At 39.9% G+C, this 19,389-nt stretch overlaps 1 protein-coding gene across 2 annotated transcripts; it reads right to left on the bottom strand.

Annotated features, from left to right (window-relative positions):
* Positions 1-9,885: 9,885 nt before the first annotated feature.
* On the bottom strand, positions 9,886-17,056 carry LOC120437525 (programmed cell death 1 ligand 1-like). Of its 2 annotated transcripts, none has more exons than XM_039608096.1 (3): positions 16,813-17,056; positions 12,129-12,491; positions 9,886-10,313 (listed from the first exon to the last, which is right to left on the bottom strand). In XM_039608096.1, exons 1-3 carry the CDS (start codon positions 16,907-16,909, stop codon positions 10,168-10,170), a joined length of 606 nt encoding a protein of 201 aa, XP_039464030.1. In that variant the 5' UTR covers positions 16,910-17,056; the 3' UTR covers positions 9,886-10,167. The 2 variants fall into 2 exon arrangements, 1 of the variants encoding a protein (XP_039464030.1); XR_005611203.1 differs by lacking the exon at positions 16,813-17,056 and adding an exon at positions 13,867-14,026 and having other exon boundaries at positions 9,887-10,313.
* Between the last annotated feature and the right edge of the window lie 2,333 nt (positions 17,057-19,389).

Genomic DNA, 19,389 nt, shown 5'->3' with positions numbered 1-19,389 from the left:
TGGTGGTAGACTTCCGCAGGCACAAACATCCTCCACTGCAACCACTGAACATCCAAGGTATGGACATTGAGGCTGTGGACAGCTACAGGTACCTTGGTGTTCATCTGAACAGCAAACTGGACTGGACTCATAATTCAGACGCCCTCTACAGGAAAGGGCAGAGCAGGCTGTACCTGCTGCGGAGACTCAGGTCGTTTGGAGTGGAGGGCCCACTCCTGAAGACCTTCTATGACTCTGTGGTGGCCTCAGCCATCTTTTACGGTGTGGTCTGCTGGGGAGGCAACATCTCTGCTGGGGACAGGAAGAGACTGAACAGGCTGATCCGAAGGGCCAGCTCTGTTCTAGGATGCCCTCTGGACCCAGTGGAGGTGGTGAGTGACAGGAGAATGGCGGCTAAGCTGTCATCCCTGTTGGACAACATCTCCCACCCCATGCAAGAGACTCTGACAGCACTGAGCAGCTCCTTCAGTGGGAGACTGCGGCACCCACGGTGTGGGACGGAGAGATTTCGCAGGTCTTTCCTCCCCACTGCTGTCAGACTGTACAATAAAGACTTTTGCAGCTGATCAAACACACACATCCACACATGTGCAACAACACTAAGTGTAATAATCTTTTCTGGCATCGTTGTATTTTTACTCAGTTGTATATAGCATTTGTATTCTATTTTTATCTTATTGTATATTCTATTCTATTTTATTCTACTGTATATAGTATTTTATTTTATTCTATTCTGTACAATTGTGTACTGTATTTATTCTTATTTTATTTTATTCTAATTTTTGCTTCATAACTTTTGCACTGTCCACTTCCTGCTGTGACAAAACAAATTTCCCACGTGTGGGACTAATAAAGGTTATCTTATCTTATCTTATCTTACATCCTGTGTATAATTAAGCCGTCAGTTTTCTTCAGTTTCTTGTGTTGATCTCACTCGTGTTGTGTACAGTCATTTTAATTTTCTCCTGCATTCCTCTTCCTTATGTCTTGTGTTAAAGAATCAGTCCTACCTAATAAAGCTGTGTCTTCAGTCTGACTGCTGAGTCCACTCTCTGCCTGCATTATACTGACACGAACCACTAAAACTATCTGCCACCTGTGTTGTTAAGTCTATTTTTTTTAATTATATAATTTTTGTAAACAATTCTCACCACATTCAATCTCATCTGGAGAAAAATTACTGACATAAAAGTATTCACACAGAGTGGACTCTTCATGCACCGCTGCCCCAGTTTTTATCTAAAAAACAGGCCCTACCATGATCATTATGATTACTGACCATATGTTGAATATATACTTTATAATTGATCCCCTACTTTTAAATACCACAGTAAAGTCATGTGTCCACTGTGCAGCTGTGTTGATATAATGAGTGAATGATTTGATCTTTTCACTGCCTGCTGTGTTTCCTCGACTCCTGAGCAAAGATAAAGAGTCAGTTCAGACCTGCAGTTGGTCCTCGTGGTGTTTTGAACTTGAATTCAGCCTGATTTGTTTTCATGTCTTCTCCTCCATCATCAGTTATCAGGAGAGCAGACAGTCAAAGTACAAAATTCAAACAAACACAGAGATTCTACTTACAGAGCAGACACAGCACAGATGTTTCCTTCATCGTCCTTCTCACTCATTTGAGCTTTTTTTCATTTCTCTCACTGACACCAAGTAAAGCCCGCCCTCTTCCTCTGAGCACCAGCTTTCTATTGGTTCAAATAGAGTTGTTGGGTACTGAGTTTTCTTTTTCTTCTTTTTTTAAAAGTTAAAATAATTTAAACATATATCCAAAGGCACAGTGTAACACTGCAATTTCACTTTAGAAACAAACAAAAAAAAAAGAATCTCAACTCACCATTCTGATCTTTCACACTGTGACACAAAGATACATACAAGGACTTAAGGATGGATGTATAAAAAACATGTAAGCACTATTTTAACATAATCTAAATTTGGCCAGTGAGATTACAATCCATGTGTATGATGCTCACAAACATCCTAGACATTAGTTCATTGCATAAATCAAATCTCCTCTGCTCTCAGTGATCTGTAGTTTGGTTGATGAACAAATCCATGTCCATGTAGTGGACGTCCCCCTCAGTGAGAGAGGCAGATATGAGCTGAAACACAGGAATCAAACCAGGGACGCTGCTGTTATGAAGCTGAACTGGAACCATTCAGACACTGAGGCCCTCTGAACACATTTTAATTACAGCTGTGCAGAGACACACTGATGACTGACTGGGACACTATGATTCACATTTTACATTAACACCATCCTCACACATGTTTATATATGGCCACTAGAGGGAGATGTTGGACTTTACATAAAAAATGAGGATGTAAGAAGATCGTCATTGATGCTTGAGTAGGAACATCACGGTGAGCATTTACATTCCATAATAAACTTGTGTTTACTTAAATTAAAGGGAGCCCAGCTCTCATAGGGGCAGAGGCGAGAACATCCTGGACAGTTCAATTCAATTCAATTCAATTTTATTTATATAGCGCCAAATCACAACAAAAGTCGCCTCAAGGCGCTTTATATTGTACAGTAGATAGCACAATAATAAATACAGAGAAAAACCCAACAATCATATGACCCCCTATGAGCAAGCACTTTGGCGACAGTGGGAAGGAGAAACTCCCTTTTAACAGGAAGAAACCTCCGGCAGAACCAGGCTCAGGGAGGGGCGGGGCCATCTGCTGCGACCGGTTGGGGTGAAAGAAGGAAAACAGGATGAAAGACATGCTGTGGAAGAGAGACAGAGATTAATAACAGATATGATTCGATGCAGAGAGGTCTATTAGCACATAGTGAGTGAGAAAAGTGACTGGAAGGAAAAACTCAATGCATCATGGGAATCCCGGCAGCCTCGTCTATTGCAGCATAACTAAGGGAGGATTCAGGGTCACCTGGTCCAGCCCTAACTATATGCTTTAGCAAAGAGGAAAGTTTTAAGCCTAATCTTGAAAGTAGAGATAGTGTCTGTCTCCCGAATCCAAACTGGAAGTTGGTTCCACAGAAGAGGGGCCTGAAAACTGAAGGCTCTGCCTCCCATTCTACTTTTAAATACTCTAGGAACAACAAGTAGGCCTGCAGTGCAAGAGCGAAGTGCTCTAATAGGGTGATATGGTACTACAAGGTCATTAAGATAAGATGGGGCCTGATTATTTAAGACCTTGTATGTGAGGAGCAGGATTTTGAATTCAATTCTGGATTTAACAGGAAGCCAATGAAGGAAGCCAAAACAGGAGAAATATGCTCTCTCTTTCTAGTCCCTGTCAGGACTCTTGCTGCAGCATTTGGATTAGCTGAAGGCTTTTCAGGGAGTTTTAGGACATCCTGATAATAGTGAATTACAGTAGTCCAGCCTGGAAGTAATAAATGCATGAACTAGTTTTCAGCATCACTCTGCGACAGGATATTTCTAATTTTAGAGATGTTGCGCAAATGGAAGAAAGCAGTCTTACATATTTGTTTAATATGTGCGTTGAAGGACATGTCCTGGTCAAAAATGACTCAAGGTTTCTCACAGCGTTACTGGAGGCCAAGGTAATGCCATCCAGAGTAAGAATCTGCTTAGATACCATATTTCTAAGATTTTCAGGGCCGAGTACAATAACCTCAGTTTTATCTGAATTAAGAAGCAGAAAGTTAGCGGCCATCCAGGTCTTTATGTCTTTAAGACATTCCTGCAGTTTAACTAATTGGTCTGTGATACCTGGCTTCATGGACAGATAGAGCTGCGTGTCATCTGCATAGCAGTGAAAATTTATGCTATGTCTTCTAATGATGCTGCCTAGGGGAAGCATGTATAATGTAAATAGAATTGGTCCTAGCACCGAACCCTGTGGAACACCATAATTGACCTTAGTGTCTGAAGAGGACTCTCCATTTACATGTACAAATTGGAGTCTATTAGATAGATATGATACAAACCACTGCAGTGCAGTACCTGTAATACCTACAGCATGTTCTAATTGCTCTAATAGGATATTATGGTCAACAGTATCGAATGCAGCACTGAGGTCTAGCAGGACAAGCACAGAGATGAGTCCACTGTCAGAGGCCATAAGAAGATCATTTGTAACCTTCACTAAAGCTGTTTCTGTGCTGTGCTGAGCTCTGAAACCTGACTGAAACTCTTCAAATAAGCCATTCCTCTGCAGATGATCAGTTAGCTGTTTGACAACTACTCTTTCAAGGATTTTTGATATGAAAGGAAGGTTGGAGATTGGCCTATAATTAGCTAAGACAGCTGGGTCTAGAGATGGCTTTTTAAGTAAAGGTTTAACTACAGCCACCTTGAAGGCCTGTGGTACATAGCCGATTATTAGAGATAGGTTGATCATATTTAAGATTGAAGCATTAATTAATGGCAGGACTTCTTTGAGCAGTTTTGTAGGAATGGGGTCTAAAAGACACGTTGATGGTTTGGAGGAATTAATTATTGAAGTTAACTCAGAAAGATCAATTGGAGAAAAAGAGTCTAACTTAACATTGATGGTACTAAGAGTAGCTGTAGATAATATTACATCTGTGGGAAAGACATGCAGTTTGAGGGGATAGGTTAATTGGATAATCCAAATTGTCACTAGGTGTGAATGTGAGTGTGAATGGTTGTCTGTCCTTGTGTGTTGGCCCTGCGACAGACTGGCGACCTGTCCAGGGTGTACCCCGCCTCTCGCCCTATGACAGCTGGGATAGGCTCCAGCGCCAACCGCGACCCTGAAAAGGATAAGCGGAAGCGAATGGATGGATGGATGGATGGATGGATGGATGGGATGATTATTGGTAATTTTTTCTCTAATGATAAAAATTTTATTTGTGAAGAAGTTCATGAAGTCATTACTAGTTAACGTTAAAGGGATTGTTGGCTCAGTAGAGCTCTGACTTTTTGTCAGCCTGGCTACAGTGCTGAAGAGAAACCTGGGGTTGTTCTTATTTTCTTCAATCAGTGACGAATAGTAAGATGTTCTGGCTTTGCGGAGGGCTTTCTTATAAAGCAGCAAACTATTTCTCCAGGCTAAATGATGATCCTCTAAATTTGTGACACGCCATTTCCTCTCCAGCTTACGAGTTATCTGCTTTAGGCTACGTGTTTGAGAATTATACCACGGAGTCAGGGACTTTGGATTTGAGGCCTTAGTTTTCACAGGAGCTACAGTATCCAGAGTCGTATGTAGTGAGGAGGTAAAATTATTAACAAGATAATCGACCTCTGTTGGAGTAGCGTTCAGATAGCTGCTCTGCTCTATGTTGGTACAGGGCATTGAAGATGATAACAGTGGGTGGATTATATTCTTAAACTTAGTTACAGCACTTTCAGAAAGACATCTACTTTGATAAAGTCTACTCTCCACTGCTGTGTAATCAATTATTGTAAATGTAAATGTTATCAGGAAATGATCAGACAGCAGAGGGTTTTCAGGAAACACTGTTAAAAGTTCAGTTTCTATGCCATACGTTAAAACAAGATCTAGAGTGTGATTAAAGTGGTGGGTGGGTTCTTTTACATTTTGAGAGAAGCCAATTGAGTCTAATAACAGATTAAATGCCATGTTGAGGCTGTCATTTTTAGCATCTACATGGATGTTAAAATCACCCCAGCTGAGCACTAAATCAGATAAAAAGTCTGAGAAATCAGAGAGAAACTCTGTGTAAGGCCCAGGTGGACGATAGATGATAACAAGTAAGACTGGTTTCTGAGTTTTACAGCTGGGGTGGACGAGGCTAAGCATCAGGCTTTCAAATGAATTAAAGTCTGTCTTGGTCTTTCGTTAATTAATAGGCTGGTGTGAAAAATTGCTGCCACACCGCCCCCTCGGCCTGTGCTTGAGGTTTCTGGTAGTTAGAATGACTCGGGGTGTTGATTCATTTAAACTAACATACTCATCCGGCTGCAACCAGGTTTCTGTAAGGCAGAGTAAATCGATTTGTTGATCAGTTATTAAGTCATGTACTAACAGAGACTTGGAGGAGAGAGACCTAATATTTAATAATCCACATTTCACTGTTTTACTCTTTGGTTCAGATGTGGATACTGTATTGTTCTTTCTTTGTGATTTTTATGTTTAAGTTGTTTATTGCTGGTTTTGGTTTGTTTTTTTTTTGTCTGTTTGGGAGCTGACACAGTCTCAATGGAGATGGGTTTTGGGGGGTAGCAGGAGGAGAGAAGCTGCAGAGAGGCGTGTAAGACTGCAACTCTGCTTCCTGGTCCCAACTCTGGATAGTCATATTTTGGGGGTTTAATAAATTGGTCCATATTTCTAGAAATGAGAGCTGCTCCATCCAAAGTGGGATGGATGCCGTCTCTCCTAACAAGACCAGGTTTCCTCCAGAAGGTTTGCCAATTATCTATGAAGCCCACATCGTTTCTGGGACACCACTCAGACAGCCAGCAATTTAAGGAGAACATGCGGCTAAACATGTCACTCCTGGTCTGATTGGGGAGGGACCAGAGAAAACTACAGAGTCCGACATTGTTTTTGCAAAGTTACACACCGATTCAATATTGATTTTAGTGACCTCCGATTACGTAACGGGTGTCATTACTGCCGGCGTGAATTATGATCTTACTGTATTTACGTTTACCCTTAGCCAGCAGTTTTAAATTTCCTTCAATGTCGCCTGCTCTGGCCCCTGGAAGACAATTGACTATGGTTGCCGTGTCTCTAGCTTCACATGTCTGAGAACAGAATCACCAATTACCAGAGTTTGACCCCGGCGGGTGTGTGTGTCGGCGAGTGGGGAAAAACGCAGTTGAACACATGAACAGGTTGGTGGTGTACCTGGGGCTTCAGTTTAAGACTATGCTTCCTCCTCACCGTCACCCAGCCGCCCTCTTTCCCCAGCTGCTTGGGGTCTGCCGGGAACAGCTAGCGGGGCCTCGCTATCTTCGGCTGCACCAGCTACAGGTACCTGGCTAGCTACGGGTGAATGAAGGGTGCGGCCGAGTCTCCAATTCAGTAATCCTGGCCTCCAGAGCTGCAAATATGCTACATTTGTTACAGGTATCATTACTGCTAAAGGAGGCCGAGGAGTAACTAAACATCTGACACAATGAGCAGGAGGGACAGGTGAAGTACCCATGGTGCTAACGAGTCGGCTACGAGCTAAGCTAAGCTAGCGAAACAGTAAAGAGACAGTGAGTGAATACTTTGGCTATAAATTAGGTAGTGAGTACACAGAAAGGGTGATTCAGATGAAGCACGTGAAGATTATACTATGAAAAAGGGATGTATCAAAAGATTTAAATTAAATTGCTAAGCAAAAAAGCTACTCAGAAACACCACTGTGTTTGAGCAGGAACAGGAAGTGATACTCTACCACAAAGCGAGACAGGTGACCAGTCAATAGGGCTTTGGAGCGTGATGTCACAGGGGTGGGCGTGGAAAGGATTTTGGCCCGATCCGCCATGTTGGGGGTCTAGCGCAAGTGAAAAGGGAGTGAAGGCACACACAACAGCCATGGTTCGTATTTGCTGTGTGGTCGGCTGCAATGTGTGATCACACGACCGGCAAGAGAATAAGCTTGAAAAGGGTTTATCTTTTCATTCTTTCCCAACCTGGAAGCAACATGAGGCAGCTCGTGTATCGATGTTACCAAACGAAGGCGTTTAGCCTGGATAGCAGCTGTGAGACGAGCTGATATCCAGTTCTCTTCCATCTCCAAATATCTGTTGGTGCTCCAGACATTTTCATTCCGGTAAGTTCTAAATATGTTCATATCACTCTTTATAGCCTATTAGTTTTATTTTCGATGCGCTCTGAGGTCATAGCAAATTAGAACAAACATCCTACTGAGTGATTTTACAGAACTACCTTCTCTTTATAGAGTTTCTAATTATTTGGCATTATTGCAGGCAAACCAGCCAATGAAGTGGATGAAGCACATCGTGACTGGGTTCCAGCGCTACATAAGGGACCTGCTTCAAACATACCACCATGCCAATCAGATTACTTCTTCCATGTGAGGGTGAAGAGGTGACCCTTCTGGATAAGATGGTGAAGGTTTGCTGCGTTTGTTGAACAGTGTTGTAGTAAAACCAGGGAAAAATGAAACTTGCTCCTGTTAAATATTCTTAAGTCTTTTGCTGTATAAATAGTGGTATTTTTTTTTTTTCAAAAGATACAGTAAATAATGTTAGTAGTGGGTGATATCATGTAAACACTGTCATGATTTTGTGTAAACATTTTGTCATTTGTAAACTATAAATGACATGGATTCTACACTGTAACTGATGTGATGTTCTACAAAGTGGTTTTAATAATTAAAAAAAGAGGCAAAAATTAGTTTGTTTCTTTATTCAATTTTAGAACAGTCAGTACATATTCAGTAAATGCAAATTATTTACATGGCAGTGCACTACAGGCATAAATCTAGACCCCTATATGAAACATTATGGCATTATAGCAGTGACAACTCCTCCACAGTAGCAGGTGGGATTTTTCTTTTTTGAGGACAGCTCCTTTTACCTTTCAATACGGATGGTCTGTTTATGTTTTGATCAAGAGCCTTTTTTTGGGCAGCTGAAGAGGAGAAGTCTATCTTATGGCCAACCTCTGGCTGTATCTTGGTCACATAACCCAGCAAAACCCAGTATGCAGGTTCATCTGTAACAGGCCTTGTGCCACAGATCCGCACTGTTGCTTCTACATTAAACAGAAGAGCAGCGACTTGGCTGCAGCTCTCCATGACTCCGGCCATACAGGTGCAGTGGGCGACTTCAACCTTCCCTGTGATGCTCACAGTGACCCATGGCTGCAATGCTGTTCATTCAGTCTTTGAGAGTGCAGCACCTGAAACACACACAGACAAAGTTCATTTAAAGACAAGAACTATGAGCCAAGGCCGACATAAATGTGTTTTATCTACTTTATCATAAGTGTAACAAAGTGTTTAGAAAGTTAGCACATACATGTAATTTTTCATTTCTTTATGTGTCCATCTATAGAACGCTGCATTTTATATTCTAAATCTGCCTGTTCTCTGTCAGAAACCTGCCTGCAGAAAGTGAACCTAAAGTATGTAATGCAAGGATGTAATCGCTTTAGAGATGAAGAAAGCATAAAGTGACAATTATGAATCACTTAATATGATAAGGAGATTCTGCAGGTCATTAATCAATGTATAAAATTAAAATAAAATGTATTTTTAGTGACACAAGATACAAATATTGAAGCAAGATGTAATTAGAATTATTTATAATAAATATGAATAAATCAGTGCAATTTCTTTAACCATAGAGAATAACTAAATCCTTCAGGACAATGTCACATCAGTGCACTGAACTCACTATGTTATCCCTCTAACAGCCTCCACATGTTCTCACTGTAATTTCCCCTCATGAATGAATTTATGCTGCACTAATCTGAATGTTCGGAGGGAAATCAACCACATTTCACACGCAGTACTCGAGCTGACTTACCTTTGTTTGAATGACGACTTGTACGCGCTGACTCCACAGATAAGGTACGAAAATATGTCAGGCTATAGCGGTTGCTCTTCAGGGTTTCTACTCCACAGCCGTATTTCATACGGGTCCACATTTCCAATGTACGCTATTTCTGCAAGTATTGCTGCTTCGCCTCTGGATACAATCGGTCTCTATACAGTCCATTCTCTTTTGAGCTGCTTTTAAGCATCTTGTAATCGTCGTTCCAACACAGTCTGTTTGTTTTGATTCGTAGACCCCGAAAATGGTGCCGCGCTCCCACAATGCATTGCGGCGTGACGTCAACTCCAAAGCCCTATTGCTGGACTAACACAGAGAGAAAGACAACCGCTCACACTCACACCTATGGCCCCACTAACTGTATGTCTTTGGACTGAGAAAGGAAGCCGGAGTACCTATTCAATTCAATTCAAATTAATTTTATTTATTTATATAGCGCCAAATCAGAACAGCAGTCTCCTCAAGGCGCTTTATATTGTACAGTAGATCTACAATAATAGATACAGAGAAAAACCCAACAATCATATGACCCCCTACGAGCAAGCACTCATTTTAAAACACTTATTGTTCTTCTGATGGGACCTCAGAGTGATGACAAAATAAACAACCTCAGGGTTATTTGAGTGATATTCTTTACACCATGAAAGAAGCTCTGAGACATTTCAACAGGCTGAAGTGTAACAGGAGGCTGGTATGAATCCTGACTCTGTTGCTGTTAATGTTTTCTGTAAATCAAAAATCCAACAACAACAGCAACAAGAAGCACAGCAGAAACAGGCAGACCAACTATCAGTCCAACAGATCCATCCTCCTTCTCTCCTGCCTCCTTCCCTCCATCCTCTGTGTCTCCTCCTGTCTGACCTGCAGGTGAGAAACAGGTGTGAGGTGTCAGCTGTCAGGTAGGTGATGAGTGAAGAACAGAACAGAATCCATTTCCTCTTCAAACTGCTGTCAGACATTATCTACTGCACTCTGATCACATCACTCAGACCAGCTGCTTTCTACAAAGTCTCATCAACAACATCTTTAGAAACAAACAACAACCAGGTGTTACGTCCCCACGATGACGGTCTAGGGGTGTGAGTGTGGGACTGGTAACAAATGGGTCCAGAACAGAATGAAAAGAGAACAGACAGAGGTGCTTAGTAAATAAAATAGTTTTTATTATAGATAATCTTAACATAAAGAGCCAGCAATACCGTTTTTCCAATAACACTAGAAAAAGAAAAAGGTTGCAACAACAAAGAACTCAACAACCTAACAAAAAAACTGCTCCACAACTCCACACCACAGGCAGGACAATCACATAACAGGACGTCTTTCAACACCTTCTACACACAATGTGGGAACACCAGAGAAAACCACCCTCCCACATCTTCTCCTTCTTTCATGTTTAATGGCATCTTGCATCCAAAGATGTTGCATTAATGCCATTTCCTGGCTTTTAATCTTACTTCACCCCTGAGTCCTCAGATCATCTTGATAAGACCAGTATTCCTCAAAAAAGCCCCCCCCCCCCTCCCTTTCACCATGACTTAACTTATTAACCACTTGTTCAAACGTAATTTCCCTTCCACCACTCATTCCACCCCACATCACCTTCCTGTGACTTGCATACTTCCTACAACTAAGGAGCACATGCTCAACCGTCTCCATACCATTGCACCCATCACACAACCCAGTCGGATGTTTCCCTATCTTAAAAAGAGTACCATTTAAAAAGCAGTGGCCTGTTTGTTTTCTACTGATAATAACCTCCTCTTGTCTCTTTAATCTGCTGCTCCTCTTAACTTCTATTGTGTTTTGCACCCTATATAAATGTCTCCCTTTTGTGTCATTTTCCCATGCAATTTTCCATAAATTCTTACTTTCTGTCCAAACTATACTTTTCCCTTCAGATTTTGACAGTGGTATCTGTACATCTATAGCTACTTTTTAACAGCTGCTTTGGCCAACCTATCTGTAGACAACCTGCTGTCAGTTTGGTATTTTGTCCTAATCCGCTTGTCGTACCGCCGTGTAGGTCTGTGTATGTTTTGAGTGGTATAGGCGGCATTCCGTTATTGAGTCCAAGCATGTAAGTTGTCTGCTGCTCTGCTGGTTAATAAAACCACATTAACTGAATCTACTGCTTCATCATTATCATACTGGTGAACATACAACACTATCTGCTCTTTCATTACCCAGAATACCCACATGAGCCAGAGTCCACATTATTACTATATGTTTGTTTTGATCAGACAGTCTATGATGAGCAAAAAGAAGGTCATACAAAATCTGCTGATGGGTATTTGTGTTTCCTTGTTCAATAGTTAATAATGCTGATAATGAATCACTAAATATTAGTACTTTTGAAATTCTGCTGTCTTCAACCCGCTCTAGAGCCAACAGTATGGCATATAACTCAAAATACTTGGAAGATTAACCTCCCACATCCAGCTCATCCCAGCTTATATGACCTCAGAGAGGTGATCGCTGACTGAGCCCAGGTGGTAAATGAACAGCAGCTGTGTCCTGGGAGAGAAAGCCTGAGAGAGAGAGAGAGAGGGTGGAGCAAAAGAGGAGGAGGCAGAGAGAGAACACCACACCCACACAAGAGTAGTTTCCTGCTAGGTCCGTAACACCAGGAAGCAGCTTCACCTCTGATCACAAACACACTCAACTCTACTCACTCACCTGGAGGAACAACTCTCAGTGTGATGATGCTGATGGGGTCATTAACTAGATTAGCTCTCTTCCTCATGTTTGTTCCTCTCATGAAGACCTGACACTCGTATGTTCCATTATCATTAATCATCACATCCTTCAGAATCAAAGACACGTCTCCGTCCTTCATCTGTCTGTCCTGCAGATCCACCCGGTCCCTAAAAGATAGATGCTGGTTTTCTGGATCGAACCGCTCGTCCCGATACAAAAGCACATATTCATCTCGCAGGTCAGCTCTGGTCCACTCTACAATTGAAATGCTGCTGCTGCTGTTTGGAGCTCGACATGGCAGAGTGGCGTTCTGTCCAGGCTCAGCTGTGATGATTTCCTGGCCTGAAAGAGAAAACAACACAGAGCAGAGAGGTTAAAGGTCAAAGTACAACTGTTCACTTTGGTAAATGGACTGGTTGAGTACTCAAAGCGCTCTATACAACACAGTATTCACCCATTCACACAAGCACTATTATCTATACGTCGAGTGCTTTCTAACTATCATTCATATGCATTCATACTCTGATGGATGCATCGGAGAGCAAGTCAGGGTTAGTATCTTGCCCAAGGATATTTGGCATGCAAACTAGGGGAGCCAGGGATCAAACCACCAACCTGGCAGCAGCCAATCAGACTGAGGAGTACAAACACTCACTACCTGTAGCATTTTATAAATTAAATAAGATCAATGGAGGGATGTGTGTTATATAAACATTTATACAGTGAAACATGTGCTGATAATAAGTGAACATAATGTGTGAGAGAAAGCAGCCTCTCATTATAAGACACTGTGAGTCTCTGCATGCTGCCTTTATGGAGCTACAGCTGTTTGTATACACTGAACAAAAAGCTTTGTATCTGTATACAGGGCTGGATGTAATAAAATGTTCTTAGGGTGGCAAATTCAAAGCCATTTCTTTACACATGCAGCTTTTACATTGTGTAATGTGCCTTAAAATGTAGACAATACTTCTAACAACCATTTCAAACATTGAATAGAAACTGTAAAGGAATATATTGCATAGTGTTGTCATCTACAAATCTACAGTGGCACTAGGAGTGGAAAGAAATCCTTTTAGATTGGCACATGCCACTCCATGCCACCTCTGTAGATCCGCTCTTATACTGACTCCTGAAACTACAACACATCACACTGACACACACATTTACTTCTTTGTCTCTGTGCTGGGAACTGCACCGCTGACCAAGCAGGTAAATCCACAGACACCACCAGACTTCGTGATGCCGTCACAAACAAACAAACTGATTAAATATGAAACTAATTGTTTGGGAAGTAACATGTAAACCAGACTGATGTTTATTCCTCTTTATCTCAGAAGGAAACACTGTTTGGTTTATAAACCTCACCTGCAGAGACAAACACGACGAAACGGACAATCAGCAAAGTCGAGCAGAGCGACGCAGTTACAGCAGACATTTCCATGTTTTTGGTTCTGCTGATCTGACTCTTAGATTGTTCTAAAAGTCTGAGTCTGATGATTTTTTCACTGAATAACAGAACCCGAGTTAAAACTTCACTGCATGAGGTTAAATTTTTTGGTTTGAATAAAACTGAGAGACTTGACTTTCAGCTACTCGTTTAAACTCCACATTTTTGATGTCTCCTAGTAGCATCAGAGTGACGTAAATGGACTGTATATGTAACTTTGTCGATCTTTGTACAAAATACTCAAATATATAATTATAAAACACTTACTGTTTTTCTGAAGGAATCTCTGAAATCCTCAAAGTCTTTTCTGATCATTATGTTGGAAAAAAATGAATAATAAATATTAAAAAAATTAAAGAGCAAAAAAAGTAAAAAAAAATTAATAAATAAAAATCAATTTCTGTGCCAAACAGCGACAAACTAACTGAGCTATATTTCCTTGTCAGCTGTTTTTAAACAGACACACCTCAGATCTGTGACATCAGCACCCACAGCGTCACCTTAGCAACCACATTCCTCCACCTATCAGCTGTGAGTTCACATATTTGACAAACAAATACCACACATACAAAGTCACAGCTGACTCTGAGCCCTCACAGTCAGCTGATCTTTCTGTCAAATAACTTCATGAAACCCTGAAATACAATAAATGTTTTCAGGTCCTTGAAGTACACACGGGTGGAGGCTGGAAACCCACTCCACCTGTCACAGTCTGAAGACAGAATGTGGTTTCTGTTCAGTGTGTGAGGATCAGTATGATGTATAATAATGTGAGTAAAGTTCAGCAGGTTCATGTCTGTGATGTAGAGAACAGGAACAAGCAGAGGTGCCCTGGATGTTTGATCTGTGCTCTGATAATTCAGCGTATCACCATGTGGGACAGGAGACTGTCCAGTACAAGTTACAGCCTGTCAGAGTGTCGCTCACATTTACTGACAAACAACAGATGCATCTGTTACTGTTTCTGTCTGCTTTCATTCTAAGAACACCTTTTATTTCCTGTCCTGTTCTTGTTTTGTGCTCATGGTCTGTCTGACTGTGAAATGATTTCACTTCAGTGCAGCTAAAGCTTCTGTTAGAGCGAACATAGCTGTGTTAGCTCCACCTGCCCGTCTGTTAGAGCCCAGTAGAATCAAATACGATAAAAAAATCCTGTTATTGAATATTAGGATCATTAGTTCAAACTAACAAGGTCTATGTATTATTATTATAATTAATTTAATATAACACCGAGATCCAGCATAAACTATTCATTTAAAAAGAAAAATTGAAACTGATTATTGCAGCAACTAAATACATTTACTAAAGTAAAACTCATGACATAACCTGTTTTAAAAAACTGATTTTTACAAACCTTAAATATTCTTTTTAAATGCAACATATCTAAAACCAATAAATCAAGGTCATTTATTCAATGATTAAATTATTCATCAAATCCTCAGCATCACTGTGTTGATGGAAAAATTATGTGTGTCAGTATCCTGGTCAGACTGGTTCAGCAGTAGAATCATGCGTCTGTGTGTGAATCATATCAGATTTCCTCTTTGGTGTTCAGCACATTCATCAGCTCTATTTGAACTTGGAGCTTCATTATTTTCTTTCTGTTGTTTTGTTCTCATCATCTGTTTGGATGTAAAGTCATTTCAAAGCTTCATATCAAAGCTAACATACCTGCGTGTCAAACAATCAAAATGGTTTAAAAACTCTACTTTCATTTTGTTCTCTTTTAGTTTTTGTTCTCATACTAAACTAAATAACAACTTAAGTGCCGTATTTTTTTCTTCTAGTGAATTAAATGATCAGTAACTCATTTGAAATGATCATCTTGATTAATTTTCAGTTTACTTTTCCTCCTCTGAAGACAACAAACAGAAACTAACCCTCCAGCTTCCTTAAATGTAAAAGTTTGATTATTTTCAGTTTATTTCTCATCCTCTGAGGTGAGAACACAGACATAAATATGTCCACATGATCATTTAAAATCCAGCAGGGAAAATTCAATGAAAGTTGAAGAGAATTTAAAATGTAACAAAGAGAAACAAACAATTACATATTAACTTTGTTTGTCTGTGCTGACAGTAACTGAAGATCAGATAGGAAACATTTTATGGTCTTTTGCTTTTCAGGGAATTATTTTGGGTGGGTTTTTTTTTTTTAATTTAATCAGTCTGTAGAAATAAAATAGAAACACATTTTAGCTCAAGGCTGTGAGAAGCAGGTATACTGAGGGTGCAGTAGCAATTCCTGGTGAATAACCTCTCTAAAGGTAAGTTCTTTTGTAAGCAGCAGAGTAATAATGTGTAATTCCACCTTTACTTTGATCAAGAGCTCAAAGACTATTTGCAGGTGAAGTCTATATTTTATGTATATCTTTTCTATGATTACTCTTTTTAAAAGTTATGTTAATAGCTAGAAAGATCCTAAAAATAGATTTTATTCCTCTGTGGGCCAGGGATAAACAAACAAACAAAAAACTACCCACTTCTAACAGTTAAATCTTGCCTGCAGACACAAACACAAAAAACACCAACAAACAGAGAAACTGATCAGAGTAAATCAGACATTCCTCTGTTATCTCGTTGTGATAATCTGCTTTCTTCTAAATGTCTGAGTCTATTTGGTATTTTCACTGAAAAACAGAATTTGAGTTTCAATCTGACTAAGATTAAATTCAAGGTTTAAATAAGTCACTGATTACGATAACAGATCTGTGTTTGAGCTACTTAGTTGACTTTCCCGTAAGTGTTGATGAAAGAAGAAGTTTGGGTAACTACATATAAGTGTGTTCATAATAAACTGTAAAACCACACCTATTGTGAAGAACTTTATCCACCCTTGGTATCCAATCTGTTAATCCACTGAAGATCATAGCCGCATTTTAGAAACCACAGTCCTGTCTTCTCCAGCTTTACATACACATATTTAACAAACAAGCACATTTACAAAGTAACAGGAAGTGAACTTGTCTCAGTAAAACAGGTAGATGTGTAGAAACAACATCCTGTATGTGTAGTGTATGTGAATTTGGAACAACTTGTTCTAATGAATAAAAGAAGATGTCGCATGTACCTAAAGAACACAGTTATTTACAAAAACAACACAATTCTTAGCACACAACAGACAAAAACAAGAGAGTGAATGCTCAAAATAAAACAACAACAACACATTAATCATAAATCCAGCAGATCTGGAAAATATAAATCAAACACTTACTCTGTTTAAAACCACCACTTGTTTCTGGTGTCGTCTGCATCCTGGAATTCACACTCAGAGTAGAAAAGTGCTGCGTAAGAACCAGTCCATTAACCATTTATGATTTTTTCCCTCATAACTTCATAAGATGTGAAATCTTCAAGATTAAAAAACTAAATACTAAAAATCCCATTTAAGTTCTGTGAAAAGTTGCATTCAAATTAATCATTTTTACAGCAACCACTGTCACAATCTAGAGACACAATCTTCAAAGTTTTACGGTTTTAATAAACTGAACCATCTGTGAGGAACAGAAACAAGTTCAGGTTAAAACAGTGCATTCTGGGAAACTTTGAAGACTCATATGACCATGTGGGAAATGTGGCTGCTTAGAACAGGTTTCAGCACAAAGTAAAACAAAAAGGCCGATGGAAGTTTCCAACATAATGTCGCCTCACCTCAAAACCAATTACTTGATATTCTGATTATTCATCAAATCCTCAGCAGCTTTGTGTTGGTGGAAAAGGCATATGTCTGTGTGTGTGTGTGTGTCAGTATCCTGGTCAAACTGGTTCAGCAGTGAGTGCTTGTTTATTGTACAGATGGACTTTGTGTGCTTTGTTTCACATCACATGATCTGACATCAAAAAATGAAAACACAAAGTTTCTTTCCTTCTCCATTTTTATTTTGTGTTCATGAAACGTCTGACAGTGAAGTGACTTCATGTGTCAGTAAAGCTAACATAGCTGGTTAGGTTGCTTTTAAAAAAAATCCAAGATGGCCAAGATGATGCCAGTTTTGCCAGTTGTGTTAGTGTTTGTTTTGTTTCTGACAATTCTTGTCACCTAAATCAGCTCCAAGCTGGTATATGAACTAGAGATGGCACGATACCACTTTTTAATGTCCAATACTGATATCATAAACTTGAATATCTGCCAATACTGATATGAATCCAATATAGTGTATTTTGTAATTAATAAATCATTTTTTTATATATATCTTGCTGCATTTGTACATAAGTTTATACTCAAGTTTTAAAGAACAAAACACAAAATCTAATTTGTTATACCTGTATGCAAAAAATACACTGCACCCAAAATATTTCATAGTTCAGCAACACCGATCAATCTAATAAACTTAAACCAACTCCATCCTCCCTATTCTGGTATTCTAAACAGTACTTAGTGGAAATATTAAACAACCAAACTAACAGGGTTGCCAACTCTCAGCAAAAAAAATAGGTCACCCCCCACCCTCCACCCTATAATGCTTAATTGACTTTAATACACATGTAAACCAAATGCACAGAAATCAGTTATTTTTCTACAATAATTAAATAGGTTCAACATGTTTCTTCAACAGAATTGCAGACTGCACAGATGGTACCTTCCCAAAGGAAAAAGTACTATAGCTTACTAGGGTATATTAGACGTAATAGTCTAAGGAGCTTGGAAAGAAAAGCGTCTGGACTTCTTTGAGTTGCTTGAAGACGTTTCACCTCTCATCCAAGAAGCTTCTTCAGTTCTAAGGGTCAATTGGTGGGGAGTCCCAGATTTAAACCTAGTGGGAGTTTCCCCCCCAAAGAGGGACAAAGGACCCCCTGATGATCCTCTACCTAATCACATGAGCCAAGGTGTGAAAGCGGGTGTGGGTCACAGTCAGCCAGGGTTTCGGGTGAGCTCATTGTGAAACCTGGCCCCACCCTATCATGTGATTTCCTGAGGTCAGATGGCCCAGGATGTGAGTGGGCGTTAAGGCGTCTGGGAAGGGATCTCAAAACTGGATTATAGATGGCAGACAGTTGGTGTCGTAAACCAACGCAGTGGACGTAAATGGCTTCTTTCACTCCTCTTTCAAACCATCTGTCCTCTCTGTCCAAAATGTGAACGTTTGCATCCTCGAAAGAGTGACCTTTGACCTTTAGATGAAGATGAACTGCTGAGTCTTGTCCCGTGGAGGTGGCTCTTCTATGTTGTGCCATGCGCTTGTGAAGTGAGAGAGGACAGATGGTTTTATTTGAGTCTTTTAATGTGAATGGTTTTGTCTTTTGTTTTCTTTCTTTTTTTTTTTTTTTTGTACAGCACTTTGGGCAAACTTTGTTTTCTAAATGTGCTATATAGATAATTTGTATTTCTATTTTGTATTTAGAAATCACTAATCTATAAATCAATATTAAACTTTCCAGATGATGCTTATCGGATCATTTGTGACTGCTAATTACAAATTATTCTAACTCACTGGAATCAGAAACTGCATTATTTTACTTATTTAACAAACAGCTTTTGAATCCACTCTAAAGCATTTCCCTCTTAGGTAAAAAAGCCATTGACATGTTACAAATGTGAACAGTATTCTGCATGGTGTGGAGGGCAAATATTAATGAATTCAGTGTGACACCACTGCCACCATGAGGTAAAAGTGAAACATTACACAATTATAATAAAAATGATATTTAGAAAAGAAAAGACACATTTGTGGGATTGTGACGGACCACCAGGTGGCTCCACTCACATCCAAGTTGAAGGGAAGTGCTGGGGTGGAGATTTTGGTGCTTACTGTATGTGAAGTTCTACAGAGAGTTAATAAAGTTGGAGTGA

This window comes from Oreochromis aureus, linkage group 3 (assembly GCF_013358895.1).
Source record: "Oreochromis aureus strain Israel breed Guangdong linkage group 3, ZZ_aureus, whole genome shotgun sequence".
NCBI lineage: Eukaryota > Metazoa > Chordata > Actinopteri > Cichliformes > Cichlidae > Oreochromis > Oreochromis aureus.
Note: the sequence above shows the minus strand (reverse complement) of the source record. Positions and strands in the feature narration are given on the sequence as shown.

Excerpts from the sequence above, each read along its gene's own strand:
- LOC120437525 (XM_039608096.1), bottom strand. The coding sequence starts at position 16,909 with ATGGTTAATGGACTGGTTCTTACGCAGCACTTTTCTACTCTGAGTGTG. Across the intron at positions 12,492-16,812 it reads AAGTGGTGGTTTTAAACAGA|GCCAGGAAATCATCACAGCT; the intron begins GTAAGTGTTTGA and ends TTTCTCTTTCAG. Across the intron at positions 10,314-12,128 it reads ACTGAGAGTTGTTCCTCCAG|GTCAGACAGGAGGAGACACA; the intron begins GTGAGTGAGTAG and ends TCTCACCTGCAG.